This window comes from Camarhynchus parvulus, chromosome 27, assembly GCF_901933205.1.
Source record: "Camarhynchus parvulus chromosome 27, STF_HiC, whole genome shotgun sequence".
In the NCBI taxonomy this organism is placed as follows: Eukaryota; Metazoa; Chordata; class Aves; order Passeriformes; family Thraupidae; genus Camarhynchus; species Camarhynchus parvulus.
Genome location: NC_044597.1, coordinates 3844938 through 3862154, shown reverse-complemented (window position 1 = coordinate 3862154; position 17217 = coordinate 3844938). Strand labels below are relative to the sequence as shown.

At 58.5% G+C, this 17217-nt stretch overlaps 3 protein-coding genes across 6 annotated transcripts in view; 2 read left to right on the top strand and 1 right to left on the bottom strand.

Annotated features, from left to right (window-relative positions):
• The first annotated feature begins 13 nt into the window (after positions 1 to 13).
• RPL19 (ribosomal protein L19) lies at positions 14 to 3267 on the top strand. The gene is made up of 6 exons (XM_030966305.1): positions 14 to 89; positions 731 to 837; positions 1372 to 1494; positions 1807 to 1927; positions 2296 to 2406; positions 3074 to 3267. Exons 1-6 carry the CDS (start codon positions 85 to 87, stop codon positions 3195 to 3197), a joined length of 591 nt encoding a protein of 196 aa, XP_030822165.1. The 5' UTR covers positions 14 to 84; the 3' UTR covers positions 3198 to 3267.
• Positions 3268 to 3812: 545 nt separating this feature from the next.
• LOC115913922 (transcription factor CP2-like protein 1) lies at positions 3813 to 7316 on the top strand. Its single transcript, XM_030966230.1, has 15 exons — positions 3813 to 4171; positions 4252 to 4397; positions 4473 to 4549; positions 4989 to 5094; positions 5160 to 5266; positions 5377 to 5529; positions 5669 to 5779; positions 5864 to 5961; positions 6032 to 6086; positions 6175 to 6268; positions 6343 to 6433; positions 6539 to 6615; positions 6797 to 6942; positions 7063 to 7114; positions 7194 to 7316. Exons 1-15 carry the CDS (start codon positions 4089 to 4091, stop codon positions 7223 to 7225), a joined length of 1428 nt encoding a protein of 475 aa, XP_030822090.1. The 5' UTR covers positions 3813 to 4088; the 3' UTR covers positions 7226 to 7316.
• A 3114-nt stretch (positions 7317 to 10430) lies between these two features.
• Positions 10431 to 17217, bottom strand: part of FBXL20 (F-box and leucine rich repeat protein 20) — a 32135-nt gene continuing 25348 nt past the window's right edge. For all 4 annotated transcript variants that reach the window (XM_030966225.1, XM_030966223.1, XM_030966226.1 and 1 more), the window contains exons 10-15: positions 16525 to 16655; positions 15367 to 15427; positions 14600 to 14644; positions 13855 to 13911; positions 12529 to 12741; positions 10431 to 11384 (exon numbers count right to left, since the gene is read on the bottom strand). In XM_030966225.1, the coding sequence (XP_030822085.1) occupies positions 11277 to 11384; positions 12529 to 12741; positions 13855 to 13911; positions 14600 to 14644; positions 15367 to 15427; positions 16525 to 16655 (615 nt within the window). In that variant the 3' untranslated portion in view covers positions 10431 to 11276. The remainder of the gene's footprint in view (positions 11385 to 12528; positions 12742 to 13854; positions 13912 to 14599; positions 14645 to 15366; positions 15428 to 16524; positions 16656 to 17217) is intronic.

The following is a 17217-nucleotide window of genomic DNA, read 5'->3' as shown; positions in this document are numbered from 1 at the left end:
GAAGGGTGGGGTGGTACGCTCCACAGGCAGAGGGCGGGGTCAGCGCTGCCGCTGCGTCTCTCCGGCCCCGGCGCCGCCGCCGCCATGAGGTGGGAGCCGGGCTGTGGCCGCTGCTCGGGGGATAACGGCGGTCGGGAGGCACCGGGGAGGGCTGAAGGGGAGCGAAGGAGTGTCCTCAGAACCGGGGCGGCGTCCGGGCAGTGCTGGATGGCGGCTCCGGGCGCTGTGAGGCGGCCGCGGCTTCCTGAGGCCAGGCGGGAAGATGGCGGAGGGACGCCATGGCCGCGCTGAGGGGCCGGGGGGGCGTGAGGGCGGTCTGGGGGCGCTGAGCGGGTTGGGGGCGCTGCTCTGGGGCACTGCGGCGCGTGGATGCGCCCCTTGGAGCAGGGCGGGGCGTTTGAGGAACTGAGAGGGGTGAGGAGGGGTCTGAGGGGCGGGGGGAGGAGTCCCTGAGGGGGGTTGGGGGTCCCTGAGGGGTCCCAGAGGGTGCTGAGAGTCCCGTGAGGGGCGGTGCGGGACCCTGAGGGTGCGTGAGGGTCCCTAAGGAGAGCACAGGGTCTCTTGGTGGAGGTGAGGACCCTCCCAGAAGGGTGCGGGCTCTCCTGGGGGAGGGTGAGGGTCCCTAAAGGGGGGTCAGGGGTCCCCGAGGAGGCTGTAGGGTCCCTAAAGGGGGGGTCAGGGGTCCCTAAAGGGTGCAGACCCCCCTGATCCGTGCCCGTTTCCCTGGCAGTATGCTCCGGCTCCAGAAGAGGCTGGCCTCCAGCGTGCTGCGCTGCGGGAAGAAGAAGGTGTGGCTTGATCCCAACGAGACCAACGAGATCGCCAATGCCAACTCCCGTACGTGAGGGGTCTGTGGGATCCAGGAGGGCGGGAACAGAGGTTTTGGGGAGCTCCCTAACGGTGGAGTTGGTTTAGATTGGTAAAGTCAGTGAGTGTGGGAAAGATTTCCCAAAAGCATTTGGTTCAGGATTTGGTTTAGGTGAAACTCAGCAAATTCTTTGCAGGTTAAAGCGGAGATTTTCAGGATTTGCACTGAGGAGGTGCCTGGTGGTTCTGAGATAATGAGTGAGGGAGTTGGGGTCGTTGGAGGTTCAGTGGGAGAAACAGGAGGGAAAACGAGCAGGGCTGTGAGGGGGATGATGACTGGGGTGTGGGGAGGGGGAGAACAGGGCTGTGAGGAGGGGGAACACAGAACCCTGAGGGGAGGGAACACAGAACTCTGAGGGGAGGGAACACAGGGCTCTGAGGGGAGGGAACACAGGGCTCTGAGGGTGGCACTGCCTTGTCCCTGGTGTCGGGTGCTCTCCATCCCCCCGGGCTGGGGTCGCTGCTGGCCTGGCAGCCCCCAGGAAGTGCTGGGTGCTTTTGCAGGGCAGCAGATCCGGAAGCTGATCAAGGATGGGCTGATCATCCGCAAGCCCGTGACCGTGCACTCGCGCGCCCGCTGCAGGAAGAACACGCTGGCCCGCAGGAAGGGCCGGCACATGGGCATCGGTGAGGGGGATGCACCGGCTGGGAGTGCCCCTGGGAATGGGAGAAATCAACAGCTGGGAGTGCCTAATCCCCCTGGGAATGGGGGAATTGAGTGCCCAATCCCCCAGGGAATGGGGGAGATTCCCCACCTTCCACAGCTGCTGCTCCCTCACCCTTGGGAATCCCCTCCTGGGTTTGGCCCCCAGGAAACCCCCGGCTTGTGTCAGTGGTTGTTTCTTTGAGGGGAAAGGGAGGATGGGAAGCTTTGGGATGGGTGTGGGGTTGAGCTGGCAGGAATTTGGGCTCCTCCTGACCCCTTTCCCCCCGCTCCAGGCAAGAGGAAGGGCACGGCCAACGCCCGCATGCCCGAGAAGGTCACCTGGATGCGGCGCATGCGGATCCTGCGGCGGCTGCTGCGGCGCTACCGCGAGTCCAAGAAGATCGACCGCCACATGTGAGTGCTGTGCTGTGCCCCAGAGCCCGGAGTTCCACTGCCCTGGGCAGCCCCAGGCATTCCCAGCCCTCCCTGGTCATTCCCAGCCTCGGGAAGGTGGGTCAGGGCTAGGCACAGCGCAGGGCCAATCCTCCCAGTATGGGCCAGACCAGTCCCTGAACAGGCCCAGTTCTGCCAGGAAGGGCTGGGATGAGCCCTGAATCCTTGGCCCTTCCCTTCCCACACCACCAGCGGGGCGGGGACATCCCCTAATCCCATCCCAGTGCTCCCAGTCCATCCCATCCCAGTCCACCCCAGTCCATCCCATCCCTGTCCATCCCAGTGTTCCCAGCCAGGTGTTGATGTCCCCACCCCCCTGTGCCCCCCAGGTACCACAGCCTGTACCTGAAGGTCAAGGGCAACGTGTTCAAGAACAAGCGGATCCTCATGGAGCACATCCACAAGCTCAAAGCCGACAAAGCCCGCAAGAAGCTCCTGGCGTAAGTGCTGCCCCAGGCAGGAGGGGATTGTCAGGGATAATTCCCCCCCTGTGGGGCATTCCTGGGGGGAATCCATCCCAAACGGGGCAGGGCTGGCTGGCAGCAGGGAAATGTGGGGTCTGGTGGGGTTTGGGGTTTCACCAAGGTGGGAACTGGGAGATTCCTGATCAGCTGCTGGAGTGAGTGAATGATTGACCAGGCCAGGGGAGGGATTGCAAAATCCTGCGGTGTCCTTGTGGGGGAAAAGCTGAACCTCATCACTCTGGGATTCAGCAGAGACATGTGACCCCAAACAGCTGCTCCTTGCATGGAGTGAATGGAAATCCCCGGGATCCTGCGGGGTGGTGTGGGACAGCAGGGAGATGGGGACAGGGGGCAGGGTGCTGTGGGGCTGTGGGACAGGGTGTTGAGAGGCTGTTCTGGGTGTTGAGGGGTTGTTTTGGGTCGTGTGGGGCTGTTCCGAGTGTTGTGGGGCTGTTCTGGGTGGTGTGAGACAGCAGGGCCCAGGGAGATGGGGACAGGGGTTAGGGTGATGTAGGGCTGTTCTGGGGCTGGTTCTGGGTATTGTGGGGCTGGTTCTGGGTGTTGTGGGGCTGTTTGGGGTGTTGTGGGGCTGTTCTGGGTGTTGTGGGGCCGCTGTGGGTTCCTCACGTCCCCAACCCCGCAGGGACCAGGCGGAGGCGCGGCGCTCCAAGACCAAGGAGGCGCGGAAGCGCCGCGAGGAGCGGCTGCAGGCCAAGAAGGAGGAGATCATCAAAACCCTGTCCAAGGAGGAGGAGGCCAAGAAGTGACCTGGGGCTGTCCCCTGCTCCGAGCCTGTCCCATCTCCAGGCCCCCAATAAAACATCCTGGACTCTCCAGCCCAGTCTCTGTGTCTGCAGCGGGGAGGGAACGGGGAAGTGCTGGGGATCCCCCACAGCCCCGGGCACTGGGAACCCCCTGAACCCCCCAAAGGCTCAGGGATGAGCTGGGGGGGCTGGAGCTCACACTAGGGACCCCCAGAGCTGGGTGCAAACCCCCCAAAACTCCCCCAGGAGCTCCTTGCCAGCCCCATCCCACACTGGGAATGGCTGCACAGACAGACAGACAGACAGACACGGCCTGGATGAGCTCTGGGCCCGCCTGGGCCAGTTCAGTGAGCTGGGGAGGGTCCCCCCCACCCCTGAAATGGAGCTGAGACCCCCCCCCACCCCAGCTCATTACAGTGATGGGTCCATGTGTGACACCCCCTGTGTGTGACACCCCTGTGTCGCCATGAGGGGGGACAGCACCCATAGACCCCCCCCCTCAAATCTGACAACGCCAACACCAAAGCACCCACCGATCCCCCCACCCTGGGGCTCTGCAAATGCCCTTTTTTCACCCCAAATCTGGCAGGAATTAAAGGGGTTAAAAGGGGGCCGGTGACAGGACACGCACGGGGGGGTTCTTGGCTGGGACAGAGGGACTGGGGGAGCCCTCTGTGTCCCCCCACCATTGTATTGACAGCAAACGCTGCCCCTCCCTCCCCGGTGTTTACTGTCAACACCCCGAACTGGTCCCAGCTGGGCCGAACTGGGCCCAGCCCCGCTCCCAGCGCCCCTCCCCGTGCTTACAAAGGTGGGGGCGGGGCTGCCCACCTGTCCCTCTGTGCTGTCACCCTCTGCTCGCGGGGTGTCCCCCCTGTCCCCCCAGCCACCACCATGCTCTTCTGGCACGGCCAGCCCGACCACTACTGGTCCAGCCCTGGGGACATGTACCCGCTGCCCTCTTCGGGGGTGCTCAGGTACACCCCAAATCCGCTGCGCTCGGGGAAACTGAGGCACGGCCGAGCTCCCACCCTTTCCGGGGGGCGTTTTCCCGCAGGGACCCCCCGGTCCTGCCCTACCTGAAGCAGGAGGAGCCCAACGGCGGCATCTCCACATCGCAGCCGCCCTTCCAGTACATCCTGTGTGCCCCGACCTCCCCGGCCGTGCGGCGCCACGAGGAGACCCTCACCTACCTGAACCAGGGTGAGTCTGGGGGCGCCGGGCAGGAGGGACCCCCCACGCTGAGTGCTCAGCCCCCGCTGCCGCCCCCTCCCCCAGGACAGCCCTACGAGATCCGCATGATGGGAACGGGCACGGCCCGGGGGGACCCGGCCGAGGGCCGCAGGGTGGTCAAGGTGAGTGGGGTGGGGATGTGGGGGGGGCCCGGGGAAAAGATCTGCGCTCAAGTCCTGGTTCTGTCCCAGTCCGGACCCAGTTTTGCCGCAGTCCAGCCCCATGTCAGCCTCAGTTCTGCCCCAGTTCAGCCTCATCTCAGCCCCAGTCCAGTCCTAGCTCTGCCCCAGTTCGATCCTAGTCCAGCCCCAGTTTTGCCCCAGTTCAATCCCAGTCCAGCCCCAGTTTTGCCCCAGTTCAATCCCAGTCCAATCCTAGCTCTGCCCTGGTTCAGCTCCAGTCCAGTCCCAGTTCTACCCCAGTCCAGCCCCAATTTTGCCCCAGTTCAGCCCCAGTCCAATCCTAGCTCTGCCCCGGTTCAGCCCCAGTTCTGCCCCAGTCCGAGCCCAGCTCAGCCCCAGTCCAGCCCCAGTCCGGGGCTCAGGCCGTGCCCCTGCCCAGAGCCTGGTCCGGGTTGTTTTCCACGACCGCCGCCTCCAGTACTCGGAGCAGCAGCAGCTCGAGGGCTGGCGCTGGAGCCGCCCGGGCGATCGGATCCTGGACATCGGTGGGTGCCGGGGCTGGGGGGGGCCGGGGGGGGCTGCAGGGGCCGCGCTGACCCCGCTCCCGCAGACATCCCGCTCTCCGTGGGCATCCTGGAGCCCCAAATCCACCCCACGCTGCTCAACACGGTGGAATTCCTCTGGGACCCCTCCCGACGCACATCCGTGTTCGTGCAGGTGGGGGCCGGGCCTGGCCGGGCCTTTGGGGGGCTCAGGGGGGTTTTGGGGGGGTCACAGCTCCCAGTCCCGACCCCGCTGTCCCCCCATCCCATCCCATCCCATCCCAGGTTCACTGCATCAGCACCGAGTTCACGCTGCGGAAGAACGGGGGGGAGAAGGGGGTCCCGTTCCGCATCCAGATCGACACCTTCGGGGCGGGGGGCAAGGGGGAACCCCCCGAGCACCTGCACTCCGCCAGCTGCCTGGTCAAGGTGTTCAAGGTACCGGGGAGGGGGGGAAACCAGCGCTCCCAGTGCTCCCCCAGTACTGGGAGATCCCGCTCTGGGCTGGGGGGTGGGTGCATGGAGGGGTCCGGGGGTCCCGGGGGGGTTCTGGGGCCGCCCTCACCCCCCGGCACAGCCCAAGGGGGCCGATAGGAAGCAGAAGACGGACCGGGAGAAGGTGGAGAAGCAGCCGGCGGCCGAGCGGGAGAAATTCCAGCCGTCCTACGAGAGCACCGTGCTGGCCGAGGTGGGGCCCGGCCCTGGCACCCCCCCCGTGCGCCGAGGGCACCCCCGGGACCCCGCACCCATCACTCCCCATCCTCCTCCTCAGTGCCCCCCTTGGCCGGACGCGCTGGGCGCCCCCCACAGCCCCCCGGGCACCCCGGGGCTGCCGTCCCCGCACCCCTTCAAGCTGCTGAGCCCCGAGAGGTGAGCGGGGACCCCCGCACCCCCCTGTCCCCACTGCTGGGCTCCCCCTCTCAGCCCGCCCTGCCCGCAGGGTGTGCGCGTCCCCCGCCTGCGCTGCCGAGGGCCCCGCGGAGAGTCCCGGCGAGGTGAGGGAGCCCCCAGAGCCCCCCAGGAGGGGTTGGGGTTGTGCCCGCTCGGGTCGTGCCCCGCTGAGCCCCCGCTGAGCCCCCGCAGGCGCTGAGCCCCTGCGCATCCCCCCTGGAGACGCAGCAGTGGCTGCTCCGCCGCCGCTTCTCCTCCTGCGCCCGCGTCTTCGCCAACTTCACCGGTGAGAGCCGGGGCCGGGCCGGGGGGCAGAGCCGGGACCCCCTCCTGCCGCCCCCTGAGCCCCCCCGTCCGCAGGCGCGGATCTGCTGAAGCTCTCCCGCCGGGACCTGATCCAGATCTGCGGAGCCCCCGACGGGATCCGCCTCTGCCACGCCCTGGCGGGCAGGTGAGGCTCCGGCGCCCCCGGCGCCGCTTTTTGGGGACCCCCGGGGGGCTCCATGGGGTCCGGCCCCATCCTGGCCCCCCGACAGAGCCTCCTGTGCCCCCTCAGGTGCCCGCGGCCCCGGCTGACCCTGTACGTGGCGCGGGAGCCCGGCGGGGCTGAGAGTGCGGAGGATGCGGGATCAGGTGAGGAGGGGCTCAGGTGTGTGAGGAGGGGGCTCAGGTGTGCGGCAACGGGGGATGGAAGGGTGGGCACTCAGCCCCATCCCCGTCCCATCCCATCCCATCCCATCCCATCCCATCCCATCCCATCCCATCCCATCCCATCCCATCCCATCCCATCCCACCCCATCCCACCCCTCTCCAGGGCTGTACCAGGAGCTGCACCTGCAGCAGCTGACGGTGCCCGAGCTCACCGCGAGGTTGGCGGAGCTGCTGGGGCTGCCCCCGGGGCAGATCCTGCGGCTCTCCCGCCAGGGACCCTCCGGCATCCACGTCCTCGTCAGCGACGCGGTGAGGACAGACACGGGGACAGCCTGGAGGGGACGGACAGACCCCGCAGCCCCTCGGGGTCCCCAGTGCTGCCGCAGGATGGGGGTCCAGCCCCTCCTGAGCTCCCCCCTCTCTCTACAGATGATCAGGAACCTCCAGGACGAGGCGAGTTTCGTGGTGGCGATCGGCAGAGGTACCGCGGGGGCCGCGGGCGGGCGGGGCCGGCCGGGGGACATCGGTGGCCCCGGCTGAGCCGCGTCCCCTCCCCGCAGCCCCCGAGGGCTTCCAGCTGCTGCTGCGGTAGGAGCCGGCCTGGGAGGGACATCGCGGGAGAGGAGCCCGGGGCTGGCCCAGCCCGCCCGAGGGGACGGGACCCGTCCTGTCCCCGCCGTGTCCTTCTCCGTGTCCCCGCTGCGCATTAAAGGACGGCGGGAGCGGCCCCGAGCACGGCCTCGTCCTTGCGGCGCCCGCTGGGCTTTGGGGTGCCCGGGGTGGATTTGGGGAGCGGGGACGGTCCCTTGTCCCCAGCAGGGGACACCCGGCTCGGGCCGCTCGGTCCGGGGCTGTCCCAAACACCGGATCCTTCCCGGAGCCGGCGGAGCGGGACCGGGACGTGCTTGGCAGCGAATTCCTGGGGCAAAGGACAGGATTGGGATCAACAAAGCGGGAGCAGGGGAGGAGCTGGGACAGCCCCGGAGCGGAGCGGACATCACAGACACGGGGGGGACACGGGGAGGACACGGGGAGGACACGGGGAGGACATGGAGCCCTGGACCCATCACTGGGGGCGACAAGGGAGCGTCCCCGACCCTCCCAAAAACACTCCATGGGCATCCAGAGTGCCACCAGCCCTTCCCGACTGTCCCCTGCGGCTGGGAATTGAGGAGGAAAAGCAGCTTCTCCTTGATTTTCTCCATCATTTTGGCCCCACATAACCCAAACTGCAGCACAGCAGCTTCTGCCAGGCTTTGGGAGGGCAGAAACCTTGACCTGGATGTCAGAAAAGGAAGCAAAAAGGATTAACTCCCCCCAAAACACCCCCACAATCACACAACCCTTCACCAGAAAAAGCCAAAATGTTTTAGGACATTTTCCAGGACAATATATTGTCACACTGATCCCAATCCACCTCTATCCTGCCAAAAAAACCCCCAAATTACCCCAAAGCCACGGCAGCAGCAGCCAGCCATGAGAAACAGAGAGAAAATCAAACAGAAACACCCAGGGAATTACAGAGATGTGCAAAAACCAGGATTTTGTTGTTCCCACCTGCCCCATCCTCATCCTGTCACAAAACTGGGACAAAAGGTGCTGCAGCGTCTCCAAAGCCCAGAAAATCCTCTTTTTTTGGTTCCATTGGATCTGCTCAGCCCTGCTGGAGGATTATCTACCCCAGAAGGTCCCAGGCTGTTTCCTGGAGAGGTCTCTGCTCCTGCTGGGAGTTCAGGGGCAGCTGGAAGGTGCTGGAAGCTGCTGGAAGGTAGATCCAGGCTCCAGGAACCTCTGCCAGGAGGTGGGGACAGTCCAGCCCCTGCTCCACGGCTGGGGACACAGCCAGGGAGGGTTCCAAGGACAGGGAGCAGCTCAGGGGGTGAAACTGAAGGAGCTGCCCCAGCCGAGGCTGGAGAAGAGATGTGGCCTGGAAATGGGACAGGATCCTCACCCAGGGCTGGATTTGGCCTGGAAATAGGATGGGATCCTCACCCAGGGCTGGTTCTGTGCTGGAGCTGCCCCAGAGCCCCCACAGACACCCCAGGATGGAGAAATTCCTCCAAATTCTGGGCACTGAGCCCCAGGAGCATCCCAAGCTATGGAAGGAGTTCCTGAGGTCCTCCCACCCCAAAAAACCATCCCTGACTCCATGCAAACACTCAGAGCTCCCCCTCAGGAGCTGCCCCATGCAGGAGGTGAATTTTCCCCCACCAAGTGACTCCCCCAGCGAGACGCAGCTTGGAAAATGGTGTTTATTGGTATTTATAAATATAAACATCAGGAAGAGTCCATTTGAAGACGGATAATTGACTTAAAAGGACACTGTCAAGAAGTTTGAGCTACCTTAACGCTGTCACCCTGGTCTGCAAACAGAAAATGAAATTGCTTTGGGTTCTGTGTTCTGGAGTTTTCCCTGGAAAACTCTGCTCTGTTCCAAAGGGATCAGTCAGCCAAAATCCCGCTCTTCGCTCTCCCCTGCCACAGTAGCAACTAAACAAAAGTGTTTTGTGTGTTGTTTTTTTTTTATTTTCCCAGAGTTGTGCAAATCCTGTGATTGCTGGGTGACCCCTCTGCCCGTCCAGTCTGTCACCACCATCTTCTGCCACCCTGAAACCTGGAGAAAGTTCTGGAAACGAAGGCGCCCGAGGAGAGGGGGGAGAATCCACAGCGCTAAAGAGGATTTGAATAAATATAAGGGATTAAAAGCCATCTACAGGAGGGCATTGACAGTATCCTTTTAACCACAGCAGCCTGGAGGTGCTCCCAGGCTGGGGGAGATGAAGGGGTGCAGCTCCAGGGGCACCTGGGACCCTCCTGCTGGGAACAGCTCATTGTCCTTTTGGAATTCCTGGTGGGAAAATCCCCTCCCCTCCCAATCCCAGAACAGCCACTCCTGCTGCTGCAGCTGCTCCTTGCCCACCAGGAGATTCCTCAGCACCCAGGGGAAGCCGAACCCCCCGGCCCAGGGCAGCTCCAGCCCCGAGCTCCCCGCACGGACAGCGGGAACGACGGACACCGACCTGCCCCTTCAACCCTTGGGATCTGCCCAGCAGTTCCACCCTGGAATTCCATCACTCTGGGCTCCCCTGGAGCCTGGAACACCCCAAAAAAGCAGCCAGTGACCCCCCTGCTCCCCCAGAGCTGGGCCTGGCACATCCACAGCCCATCCAGGGCTCCCTGCAGGGCTCCACACTTACCTGGGCAGGTGGGGAGGGCAGGAAGGGCCCCCACAGGGAGGGAGGGAGGATCCCAGCCCTGCTCCATCAGGGAATCCTTAATTCTTCATCAGGGCAACAAGCAAAAAGCTCTGCTTGGCTTTTCCTTGGGGGGAGGGATGGAGGGAAGGGACAGGAGGAGGGAACTCACAGTCCTTGGAACACGGGCTGGGACTTCCTCCCTGTGCTGAGAAATCTGTATTTTTATATCTATTACTCCCTGTGTGGAGAATTTCTATATTTGTATATCTATTATTCCCTGTGTGGAGAATTCTGTATTTGTATATCTATTACTCCCTGTGTGGAGAATTCTATCCTTGCCATTGGGATAAAACCTGGATTTGGGATAAATTTGGACACCCAATCCCTGATCACACAGGCCAGGAGAGCCCAGCCTGGGGGTGCAGCTCCCTGTGCTCCTTTCGAATCTTCCTGACAGCTCATCACAGGCTCAGGTTTCTCCTGGGGAAAAAAAATTCCTTAGGGATTTGTGGCTCTGGGCTGGGAAATTTCAATAAATGACTGAATTTGGAAGAAAAAATTGGGAAAAAAATTAAAAAAAAAAAAAAAAAAAAAGGCAGGATTTGGGGAGGGTAAAATATGTGGAATTAGAAATTCCAAGCTCTGTCACAACAATCTGGGAAGAATCTGACAAAGGGAAGATGAGCCCTCATGTGAGCGTGCTCAGGTGGGAGCAGGGAGCACAGGGGAAACCTGGATCCCAGGGAAATCCTGGATCCCAGAGGGAAATCCTGGATCCCAGGGGAAATTCTGGATCCCAGAGGGAAATCCTGGATCCCAGGGAAATTCTGGATCCCAGAGGGAAATCCTGGCTCAGCAGCTGCTGTTTCATTTCCTCACTGACAAACAGACATGGAACTTGTTGGGGTTCTCAGGTTTTGTTGGGACTTTCAGGTTTGTTGTGGTTTCCAGGTTTTGTTGGGGTTTTCAGGTTTGTTGGGATTTTCAGGTTTTGTTTGAGCTTTCAGGTTTGTTGGGGTTTCCAGGTTTTGTTGGGGTTCTCAGGTTTGTTGGGGTTTCCAGGTTTTGTTGGGGTTTTTCCCTCTGCACGTGTTCCTCTCCTCTCCCCTCTCCCCACTTCAAGGATCTCACAGTTCCTTTTCCAACCTCACCAGCAGCATCAGTCCCTGCAGGCTGGGAGCCCTCCCCTCCTTGCCAGGGCTATTCCCAGGGATTCCCAGCAGGAATGGGTCAGGATCAGGCCAAGCCAGGCCCAGCTGCAGCTCCATCCCCAGTCCCTCATCCCGCCGGGATCACAGGGGGTGTGTGGGGGGCCGCGGGGCAGCCCAGCCCTGCTCACTGGCCCTGGCAAATGACACTGGGGGCGCTTTTCCTCCAAGGTTCTGGAGATCTGGGGAATTCCCAGGCGTGGTTCCAGCCCCAGCTGGCCGGGAGGAGGCTCCAGTGTCATAGGATGATGCAGCATCTGCAGAAGCGCTGTCGGCTGCCGCCCACCGAGGGCGGGGGGGTCACCGGGGCGAAGTAGGCGTGGACTTTGATGTTGGGCAGGTGGGTCTGCAAGGGCAAACGTGGCCATTTCGGGGTTTGCCTCAGAACCTCGGCTCCCTCCCCTGGTAATTCCCTCCTCTGGTGGTGTTCACAGGGCTCCCTCCCAGCATGAGGGATGTGACGGTTCTCACAACTCTGCTGAGCACGAGCACCAAGTGATGGGAACTCAGCCCTGCCTATGGATGAACCCTCCCCATGGATAAACCCTCCCCATCCCAGCTCCTCCCTATGGATAAACCCCCACAATCCCAGCTCCTCCCCATCCCAGCTCCTCCCCACGGATAAACCCTCCCTATGGATAAACCCTTCCCATCCCAGCTCCTCCCCACGGATAAACCCTCCCTATGGATAAACCCTTCCCATCCCAGCTCCTCCCCATGGATAAACCCCCACAATCCCAGCTCCTCCCCATCCCAGCTCCACCCCACGGATAAACCCTCCCCATGGATAAACCCTCCCCATCCCAGCTCCTCCCTATGGATAAACCCTCCCTGTGGATAAACCCTCCCCATGGATAAACCTTCCCCATCCCAGCTCCTCCCCATGGATAAACCCCCACAATCCCAGCTCCTCCCCATCCCAGCTCCACCCCACGGATAAACCCTCCCTATGGATAAACCCTTCCCATCCCAGCTCCTCCCCATGGATAAACCTCCACAATCCCAGCTCCTCCCTATAGATAAACCCTCCCCATGGATAAACCCTCCCTATGGATAAACCCCCACAATCCCAGCTCCTCCCCATGGCTGAATCCTCCCTATCCCAGCTCCTCCCCATGGATAAACTCTCTCCATCCCAGCTCCTCCTTATGGATAAACCCATCCCACGGATGAACCCTCCCCATCCCAGCTCCTCCTCCATCCCAGCTCCTCCCCATCCCTATGGATAAACCCTCCCTATCCCAGCTCCTCCTCCATCCCAGCTCCTCCCCATCCCTATGGATAAACCCTCCCTATCCCAGCTCCTCCTCCACCCCAGCTCCTCCCCATCCCTATGGATAAACCCTCCCGATCCCAGCTCCTCCTCCACCCCAGCTCCTCCCCATCCCTATGGATAAACCCTCCCTATCCCAGCTCCTCCTCCACCCCAGCTCCTCCCCATCCCTATGGATTAACCCTCCCCATCCCAGCTCCTCCCCGCCCCTGCTCACCCTGAGTCTCTTGATCCCGGCCCGCGTGATCTGCTGGCAGTCGTACAGTTCTATCCTCTCGAGGCTGTGGCAGCTCTTGAGGTGCTCCAGGGAGGCGTCGGTGATCAGGGGGCAGTTGTCCAGCTCGATCACCTCCAGCCGGTCGTGGGCGCAGGCGCCGTTGCCCAGGTGACGGATCCCGTCGTCCGTGATCAGCTCGCAGTGGGATAAACTCTGTCCCCAAACACAGGGGTCAAACTCTGTCCCCAGGCAGAATAGTTAAACTCTGTCCCCAAACTGAGGGGTTAAACTCTGTCCCCAAACTGAGGGGTTAAACTCTGTCCCGAGACAGAAGGGTTAAACTCTGTCCCCACACAGAGGGGTTACACTCTGTCCCCAGAAGGGTTAAACTCTGTCCCCAAACAGGTTAAACCCAGCTCCTGACAGCCCCAAACCAGCCAGAAGCTCGCTGGAGGTGGGAAGATGGTCGGTGGTTGGTGGGGCTGGGCTGGGCTGTGCTCACTCCCGGGCTCTGTGGGTTTCTGAGCAGGGATGTGCTGGAAAGGGAAAATTTCCAGCTGGAAGGGGAAATTCCTGCCTGGGAGGGTGGGCAGGCCCTGGCACAGGGTGCCCAGAGCAGCTGTGGCTGCCCCTGGATCCCTGAAGTGTTCAAGGCCAGGCTGGGCAGAGCTTGGAGCACCTGGGGTAGTGCAAGGTGTCCCTGCCATGGGAACAGGATGATCTTTAGGGTGGCACAGAAATTCCAGCACAGCTGAGCTAGGCAAGAACCCACCTCTGGGACACCCGAGGCCTCACCCACCATGGGAAGGGCCCTGTCCCAGCTCCAAGAAGCAGCAGGAACACGATGGTCCCTCTTTGGTGTGGATTTTCAGGGGGATTCACCTCGGAAGTCCTCGAGGAGGAAGCAGGGCCTGAGCAGGAGCTGGAGCTGCCTTTCCTGAGGGATGACTGCACTGCAGAACCCACATCCCCCAGGACAGGATCCCTCATGGCACAACCCCAGGGGTGACAGGGACCAAATTCCCAGAGATTCAGCCCCAAAGGATTCCCAGAGGCAGCGAGCACTCCTGCAGGTTCCTCTCCCACAGACAGACTGGCAGCTCCTGTGCAGGCAGATCCCACCTGGAATTCTGCTCCTGGGAGAATCCCCACAACCCTTTCCCTGTGGGGGCCTGGGCTGGGATTCCTGCAAGCAGCAGGGATGGGGTAAGAGGTTCCTCAGGGTCAGGTTTGCAGCAGAATTCTTCCAACTGTGAAGTCAGGGAGTGTTTAAAATCCCTTTGTTTGGAGAAAGGAAATGCTGGAAGTGTCCCTTGGGATACTCACCAGGACCTGCAGCCGTGGACAGTGTATGGAAAGCTGGATTAGTGTGCTGTCTGTAATCTGGAAAAGAAGGAAAATCCCTTTCATGTTGGTGCTGGGCACAAGGATTTGGGTTTTTTTTTTTTTTCTCTTCTACCAAAGCAAAACTGCAGGATTTTCCCTAATCCATGAGATTTCCTCACAACCCCTCAGGAATCCTCATGGAAATCCCCTCCTGCCCTTGGAGAGCTGGGGTACAGAGGCATCACTGGATTGTTTTTAACTTCCTTAACTTCCAGGAATCCCATTCCCTTTGTCTCTACCCTCGGGCTTGGAGGTTTTTTAATGGAATTTTGAGTCAATTCCATCCTTTTCCCTGGAAATGCTTCAGCCCAGTTTAATTTCAATCCCCCCAAATCATTGCTGTTTCAGAATTTTCCCCATGCTTTTCCAAATCAGGGGGAACTCCCATTATTTTTAGTAAGGTAAGATTTTTCTCTGGGCTGTTCCCACAAAAATCTGGGTTTTTCTCTCACAAATCCATTATCTGACCCAGGATCTCTCACTATTAAATATTTCTTATTTACAGCAGCGTTACCATGGAATCCAAACCAAGGATAAAACCTCATTCCCAACATTTTCCTCTCCAAATCCAGCCACTCTTCCTGCTCAGGATTCCACATTAAATCCTGATTTGGAGAAAATCTCTTAATTTTCCACCAATTTTCCACACTGCTGCAAGAGAAACAGCCTGAGGTGGCATTCCTACCTGGACACACTCTTCCAGATCCATTTTTTCAAGCTCATGGCAATTCTAGGAATAAAGAGAATTCCAAACATCCATGGTAAGTGTGAAGCCCAGACAGCAAATAGAAATATATAAAAATTATAAACAGAATAAATATAAATGCATGATGTTGTAAATATAAATAGTATATTAAATATAAATATTATAAATACAAATACAGAAACAATAAATAGAAATATAAGCACACAATCAAATATACAATAAAACTAAAAACTAAACTAAAACAAATACAAATACAAATACAATTACAAATATAAATATAAATATAAATATAAATATAAATATAAATATAAATATAAATATAAATATAAATATAAATATAAATATAAATATAAATATAGCACCACAAAGATAGTTTGCTTTAAAAATTAAAGTGTTTCTCCATGAAATACCACAACTGGAAGGAAAGCTTACAAAGTTTCTGAAGGATAATAAAGGAAATTTCACTCATTTAAGGGATTTTTTTAATCATGGAGAGTAAAGGGAGTTAAATTCAGACAAACCAGTAAAGTTTATAACTAAAATATTTAACATTTCCCGTGGTTTGGATGTAAATCCTCCCAGGTGTGCAAGCCAGGATGTTACCAAAGATCCCATAAAATTGAATTTTTGGACTTTAACTAACCTTCCACCCAAATTCAAAGTTTTCCCAAACCTCCTGGGGTATTTTTTTGCCATGAAAAGGAAGGAAAAGCAGGAGGGGAATGAGGAGGAGCAGGGCCTCTTACCCTGGCCAGGGTGGTGAAGCCCACGTCGGTCAGCTGGGAACACCTCGCCACCTCCAATATTCTGCAGGACACAAGGAGAGAACCTTGGGGGAGCCCCCAGAGCCCAGGAGAGGGCTGGGAATGACCTCTGGAGCCCCCCCAGTCCCACCCCCTGCCCAGGGGACACCCCACGTCCTCATGGAGCTGCTCTGGGATTCGACACCTCAATGAGAAGGAATTCTGGTGTTGGAGTTCTTTCCGTGTTGGACACACATAAAAAGCTCGTTTGCCTCAGGAGAAATCCTGCTCCAAGCCAGAAGCTCTGCTATGGAGTTCTGGATGCTGAGAATTTTTGTGTTTTCTGTGCTGACAGATTCTGACTGCCAGGAGAACACTGCATTTGACCTGAGGCTGTGGAGAAGCTGCCAAAATTGATTGACAGCACTGGGATTGTGGTGTGGAGTTGGTTAGAAGTGTGTAACATCACAGGGTAGAAAATTAGAGTTTGGGGTTTTAGAATATAGTAACAAATATAAGCAAGATGGAGGTTTTAGGGTGGAGGCTGGTTGTTCTTCTTCCTTCTTCTCCATGGGTTTGGGTGGTACTTTGTAACTGGACAGGAAAGTCCACAGTGAAGACTCTGAGTGACCAGTTATTGGGTTAAAAGGGAAAATAATTTAGGAGTCACTTCTTAATTGGATAGTTTAGCCTTAAAAGACCTTGTAACAAGAGACAGTTGGCCATTTTGTGCCCTGCTAATGAAAGACTGCAGAACTCACTGCTGTGAGACTGTAACGTTGACAATAAATAATAAACACCTGAGTCTGAACCTGAACCATCATCCCAAGTGCCTTCAATCCTGATCCTGACAGAGGTATAAAAAAGAAGCTGAAAACTGGAATTCCTCCTCTGGAGTTTGGGGTGGGATTTGTCCTGGTTGAGTTTCTGCACCTCAGGAAAGCTTCACCCAATCCCAAACTTTCCTCATGGATACACACGGAACCTGTGCGCACCACGCTGGGACCTCTTTTAAACCCCAAGAATTTGGGGACAACCCAAAAATCACAACCACCTGGAAAAAAGCTCAGAATGGGAAAACCTTTGAGGGGGTGAAATGGCTCAGGGACCACCTGGAGCATCTGCTGAGTGTTCCATGGGGGAAGTGCTGGCAGAACTCACCGGAGGCGCGGGCAGTTCTGTCCCAGGGCGTTGAGGATGGCGTCGGTGATGTTGGAGCAGCCAGAAGCACACAGGGACTGCAGCTTGTGGCAGCCCCTGCAGATGGTGATGAGCCCATCATCTGTGATTTGCTACCAGGGAAAGCACAGCTGTCTCAATCCAGGTAGGATTTGTCTCTCCCAGTTCCAAATTCCAGCTCTTTTTGGTCCAAAAATTGTTATGGAAATGTTTCGACCCCAAAATTGCTATGGAAATGTTTAACTCCAAAATTGTTATGGAGAAGCAGCAGAAAGAGGATAAACCTTGCTGGTTTTGGGAATTTCAGGGAAGGGATTTGGAGGGAAATGTCTTGGAGCTGGACCCAGTGAGGGATGGGGGAACGTGCTGGGAGTCTTGTAGGGATTTGTAATTCTCGCTTGGAAAGATACAGGGAGTCTGTCCATCTGTGTTCCTGGACCCAGGGGGTCTGTCCATCCCTGTCCATGGGCACAGGGGGTCTGTCCATCCCTGTCCCTGGACATGGGGGGGTCCATCCAATCCCACCCCTGGACACAGGGGGTCCATCCATCCCTGCTCCTATGTTGGACTGTAATGGCACAGACAGAGAGCCCATGCCAAAAATGTGTGTTTATGCAAAAAAAAATCTATTTTTCGGCATAAACACACATTTTTGGCACTGCAGAGCTGGTTGAG

What these genes read in the sequence shown, in the direction of transcription:
- RPL19 (XM_030966305.1), top strand. An exon ending in GGGCCGGCACATGGGCATCG is followed by an intron (nt 1,495 to 1,806) that starts GTGAGGGGGATG and finishes CCCCCGCTCCAG; the next exon opens with GCAAGAGGAAGGGCACGGCC. An exon ending in AAGAAGATCGACCGCCACAT is followed by an intron (nt 1,928 to 2,295) that starts GTGAGTGCTGTG and finishes TGTGCCCCCCAG; the next exon opens with GTACCACAGCCTGTACCTGA.
- LOC115913922 (XM_030966230.1), top strand. Translation starts at nt 4,089, where the DNA reads ATGCTCTTCTGGCACGGCCAGCCCGACCACTACTGGTCCAGCCCTGGG. An exon ending in CCGCGGAGAGTCCCGGCGAG is followed by an intron (nt 6,087 to 6,174) that starts GTGAGGGAGCCC and finishes GAGCCCCCGCAG; the next exon opens with GCGCTGAGCCCCTGCGCATC. An exon ending in TGCCACGCCCTGGCGGGCAG is followed by an intron (nt 6,434 to 6,538) that starts GTGAGGCTCCGG and finishes GTGCCCCCTCAG; the next exon opens with GTGCCCGCGGCCCCGGCTGA.